The sequence below is a fragment of the Hipposideros armiger genome, unplaced genomic scaffold (assembly GCF_001890085.2).
Source record: "Hipposideros armiger isolate ML-2016 unplaced genomic scaffold, ASM189008v1 scaffold_1526, whole genome shotgun sequence".
Lineage (NCBI taxonomy): Eukaryota > Metazoa > Chordata > Mammalia > Chiroptera > Hipposideridae > Hipposideros > Hipposideros armiger.
In genome coordinates, this window is record NW_017732876.1 from 57273 (window position 1) to 62107 (window position 4835).

At 54.5% G+C, this 4835-nt stretch overlaps 1 protein-coding gene across 4 annotated transcripts; it reads right to left on the bottom strand.

Annotated features, from left to right (window-relative positions):
- Positions 1 to 1043: 1043 nt before the first annotated feature.
- Positions 1044 to 4089, bottom strand: LOC109377723 (uncharacterized). Of its 4 annotated transcripts, XM_019634158.1 has the most exons (3): positions 3382 to 4089; positions 1916 to 2058; positions 1044 to 1629 (listed from the first exon to the last, which is right to left on the bottom strand). In XM_019634158.1, the coding sequence occupies exons 1-3, from the start codon at positions 3966 to 3968 to the stop codon at positions 1493 to 1495; spliced, it is 867 nt and encodes a 288-aa protein (XP_019489703.1). In that variant the 5' UTR covers positions 3969 to 4089; the 3' UTR covers positions 1044 to 1492. The 4 variants fall into 4 exon arrangements, 3 of the variants coding, with proteins under 3 accessions (XP_019489703.1, XP_019489704.1, XP_019489702.1); XR_002122919.1 differs by lacking the exons at positions 1916 to 2058; positions 3382 to 4089 and adding an exon at positions 2825 to 3359; XM_019634159.1 differs by lacking the exon at positions 1916 to 2058.
- Positions 4090 to 4835: the final 746 nt, after the last annotated feature.

Here is a 4835-nt window from a genome sequence, read left to right on the forward strand (position 1 = left end):
ATATATACTATATATATTATCTGTCGTGTTAGACATTTCCAATATATTCTAGGATTTTTTGAAGGCTGAAAAGATATTCTGCTAGGACATCTTTAATCTCCTTAAAACAAGTGTTTTTGAACATAGAGCCATTTTGCAAAGAAAGTCTGTTAATATTAAGTACGCCTGATCTTCAAGATAGACTTCCAATAGGAATATTTTTTAACAGCATCCTAACAGGAGTTGCTTTTAATTCTAATCGTTTCTTGTTCTAAGCCAGGGTTTCTCAACTTCAGCACTCCTGACATTTGGGGCCAGATAATTCTTTGTTGTGGGGGACTATCAAGTGTCATGTAAAATGTTAGCAACATCCAGGGTCTCTGCCTATAACATACCAAGGCACCCCTTTGCCCAAGTTGTGACAACTAAAAACCCTCTCCAGACATTGCCAGTGTCCCCTGGTGGCCAAAATTGCCCCACTGAGAACCACTGTTCCCTAAGATACCTTGAGGTAAGAAAGTGATGTCTCCTCTCCTCCTCCACCCTGACTAACATTTCTATCCATCATTATTCTGCCTCATCAAACCACTTCATCCCTTTTTTTTTTAACGCCTTTACTATAGGGCAGCAAATAGTCCACTGACTATTTCCTAAGGCATATCTAGTTTTAGGAACAATCGTCTAGGAGAGTTGTCAAATTAGGCTTCTGATGACTAGGGCTATAATCCTTTGTATTTCCAAGGCAGGAGGTGAGGTGTAGGGAGAGAAGGGTCTTCTCATTTCACATTAAATTTAGCATTCTATAAATGAACTCTTTAGCTCTACTCACTCAGAGCTTCAAATGTCTAAACTCTGCCTTTATTTGACACCCTAAACAATTTGCCCCAATAATCCCTTCTCCTTGACACCCCCCCCACTCAAAAAAAATAAGCAAACCTATAAGATTAGGTTTTATTTGAGCAGCACGTTGGGGGGAACAGAATGGCTAAAATAATAATTTATTTTACCTTCACCACATGTTCTAATAATAATCAATGGGGAAAAGAAAATGCAGAAGCAGAAAATGACACCAAAGCCTTTTTATTCAAACTGTCCACCTTACAGATGTTCAGAAGCATGGTCATACTTCAAAAGATACATTTCAAAAGTTACTATACTAGAAACTGGGCCAGCCAGTGTCACATAGGATAAGAGGGTGTGTCCTGGCCATTAGAAGTTTTCTGTCCTTTCTGCTGAATCCCTCCACGGATCAGTGATCGCCCTGCAAGACAGTCCATACCATGGTCCTCATCACTTTTCAAAGTTTTCACTTCCCGTCATCTGAGTCACCCTCCTGTATTTTGGTTGTCTGGAACTATTTCTGGTGGTTACACACTCACAGTCTCCGAGCCCTGTGAGATAGCTGCAGATGGTCGGCACGGCTCTCCTCCCCGTTCTTTCAGTCCTTCCATAGACCGCACAGGTCTCCAGAGTTGCCTTCATCCTCATTTCCCGGCATCTGGTCAAGTCTCGCTTAAAAGATGGCACCGAGGACAACACAGCAAGCCGGATGGAGTCTGAGAAGCCTGGGGCTTGGCGACAACTCCCGCTCCTCGCCCCTCATCCCTCCAGTTTTCCATCCGGTGTGCAAATGCTTCTTCCCGTCCTGAGCTGGGTGGATGAAATCTTTCCTAGTCAGAGCCGGGTTTTGCATAAAGCTTGTTGCCCTAGATGCTCGTTTATTCTACTAATCTGGTCTTTTCCTTTTTAAATGACATTTACGTGTGGGGAGCTAGGGGGAGACCCCCTTCCCGAGAACCCGTGTTAGTCCCTCTGCCGCGGGGCAACATCACCGCGTCACCTGCAGGGGCAGCAGAGGGAACTGCGGACCCCCGGAGCGATGCCCCAGAGACGGACCCGTGGGTTCCGGAGCCCCTCAGACCGCCGGGACCCCTACCTAGGATTCCCTCTGGCAGAGGAGGGACGGACGCCTCCTCCCCGCGCGGAATCGGAGGACAAGACTGGCATCGGGTTTGGCGTGCGCGGGGGGCCAGGGAGAGGTTAGAAAGGAGTATCATTGGACGAGCAAAGAATGTGACCCTGGGAAAAGGAGGTAGAAGAGCGGCAGGAAAGCACGTTTCCCTTAATCCCCTCCCCGTGTGCAGCCCTGGATCTCCTCGTCATGGAGTCAGGCTGCAGCAACACACCAGACCCCGGGCCGACGACACGCACACGCGCGCGCGCGCACACACACACTCACACGCCCCGCCGCGAGTTGCACGCTGCAGACTTCTGCCTGACTTCCCAGCCCCAAACACCGCACCTCTCGGGAGAGGCCACGGACTCCAGTCGCCTAGCACAGGCACCACTCCCCCTGCCCCGCTGCACACACACACACATGCAGACCCTACGCTGCACCTGGCGGGTGCCGGGAACCACTTAGTGAAGCCCCGGCAGCTCCCCGTAACTGTCTACCTTCCCCGCTGCCTGATCATTCCAAATCTCCCACAAGCTTGGCTAAGGCGAACCTCCCGGCGACCAAGCCAGGTAGGAGGTGGAGGAGGAGCTTGGGGTACAAGCGAATCTCAGAGAACCGCTACTAAGTCACTATCCGGGGGGCCGCACGTCGCCTCCGACCCGTTCCTGAGCCTCTCGGCCCCCCCAGCAGCCGTCCCCCCGCCCGATCTCTGCACCGCTCCGCTCCTCCCCTTCCCCCAAATCCCTCAGCGGGTTTCCAGCTGGCCCTTCCAGGCCACTTTCCGCGCCCATCCTCTCTCTCCAGCCGCTTCCCAACCTGTGCCCTCGCGTCCTCCCTCCGAAGTCCTCGATTCAAGACTGCTTCCCTCCATCATTAGATCACCCTGACCTGGTACTGAGTCCCCAAATTATCCGAGTCCACTCGTTCTCCGAAGCCCACTGTCCCTTCCGCCGGCGTCCTTTGCTCCCGTTCAAATCCGCTTTCCGCACGCCCCACTTTCCATCCATCTTCCCTCCTGCCGCCCCAGCCAGGATAGGCTCACGTTCCACTGTGCCCCCCCACACACTGAGGTCTCACGCCGCTCCCACCCTACCCCGCGGGGACACCCCGCTTTCCCTCTGCGGCTGTCCCCGGCAGGGCGCCCGCATCCCCACGCCGGGCTCCCCAGCCCGCACCAGCCCGCGCCCGGCCTGCCGAGTCCTCTCCCTCGCCGCGCGGTCCTTCACTCTCTCCAAGTCGTCCCCCTCGACTCCCGCCAAAGCCATTTCAGTCCTCCCGCTTTGCCGGTCCCCTCTGCTCCACGATCCCGGTAGCCACCCGCTTTCAAATTGGCCAAGGGGTTCGCCGAGGCGCCAGGCACAGGGGCCAGCAGCCAGCCAGCTCTCCCGGGCTAGCCTGAGCTCCCCGGGGCGCCAAGCCCTCGCCCCACCGCCTCACAAACTTACTTGCGGGTCGCCAGGAGGGGGCTGCGGTGAGCGGCGGAGGGCCCCGCGACGGCGAGTGCGCCCCTCTCGGCGGGGCTGAGCGGCGCGGCGCTGGCGCTGCGCTCCTGCGGCCGCGCGGTGAATGGGCTCAGCCTGACGCAGCCCAGCTCTGCCCCCGCCGCCGCCGAGGCCGCCGAGCGCTTCCAGACATGCTCAGTTCCCGGGCCGGCCCGCGTGGACGATACCAAGAGCCAGCGGCGGCGGGGGGAGACCGGACGGAGCCGCCGAGCTGCTAGCGCCAGCCAGCGTCTACCACGCTGGAGGCTGGGGCAGGGGGGCGCCGCTAAAAATAGCTCCTGCGGAAGCCTAGGCTGGGACTCAACGCGAAACACCCCAGCCCAGTGCTGGGGGTCCGGGACCGGAGCGCATGTCCTGCTAGGTCGCTGCCCGCCCTCTGCACCCAACTCGGGGGGAAACGGCTCCTCCCTCGCAGGGACCCGCGGCTTTCGCCGGAACTGAGCCTGAGGCTCCCCGGATTCCGGGCTCCCTGCTTCGGGCAGCTCTGATTTCAGGTTCTCGGCAAAGAAACAGAGGAAAGTTGGGTTCATGCGATGTAGAAGCTGCGCCACAACGAAATTAACTCAGACTTCTGGAGAAAAATCAAAGTTTTGGGGATGATTGGATTTGCTGGAGGGAAAGGAAGCAAAAGGGCGATGTGCAACAGCCCAAAGCGGGGGGGGGGGGGGGGGCAAAGGGCGGTGTGAAGCGGACTGAAGGGGACTCTGGAAGGAGCTTCTAAAATGCAGAATTATTTTCTGGACGTTTATGACTTCTCATTCCGCAGGTTTTTGCCTATTCGCCGACACCCACCCTGACCTTGGTGATCTTGTTCTCGTTATCTGATCTGTTACTTCCCCCCTCGTTCGACCTCCACCTTTCCTCTTCCAACCATGCTTTAAATTACAAGTAGAAAAGGGCGCAAACTGGGGATGGGTAGATGGTGAGACCCTTGAACTGGAATTTGGCGGTTTGGTAACCCTGCAGAACAAGGGGTCCGCCCTATTGCCAAATTAGGGCCAGGATGCGTCCTGGGTCTCCTAAGCATCCAGCTTTCAGTCATGGTCTCTCACCACACCTGCAAATTATTCCCCCCTGTCAATTTTCAGTATATTCTACCTTAATTCCTGATCATCTATTTTTGAAAATTTCCATCCTGAGGGGTACAGATGTTTCCTGGGTGAAATTGTCATCTTATTTAATTCATTCTTCACAACCACTCCATAAAAGAATCATTCTTTCCGTTGGACAGATGAGGACGTTGAAGTTAGAGGCGTTTCTCTCTTGCCTGGAATAATACTATAGTGTTGAACCCAAAGTCTGCCAGACTAGAAAATTAACATGGTTTCCGCACAACCTATTCCCCTGAATCAATAAATTTACCTGAAATAAGAGCTGAAGAAATATAGGAATTATTC

Excerpts from the sequence above, each read along its gene's own strand:
- LOC109377723 (XM_019634157.1), bottom strand. The coding sequence starts at position 3,968 with ATGAACCCAACTTTCCTCTGTTTCTTTGCCGAGAACCTGAAATCAGAG. Across the intron at positions 2,059-3,381 it reads CCCCTCCTGGCGACCCGCAA|GGTCACATTCTTTGCTCGTC; the intron begins GTAAGTTTGTGA and ends TCCTTTTCCCAG.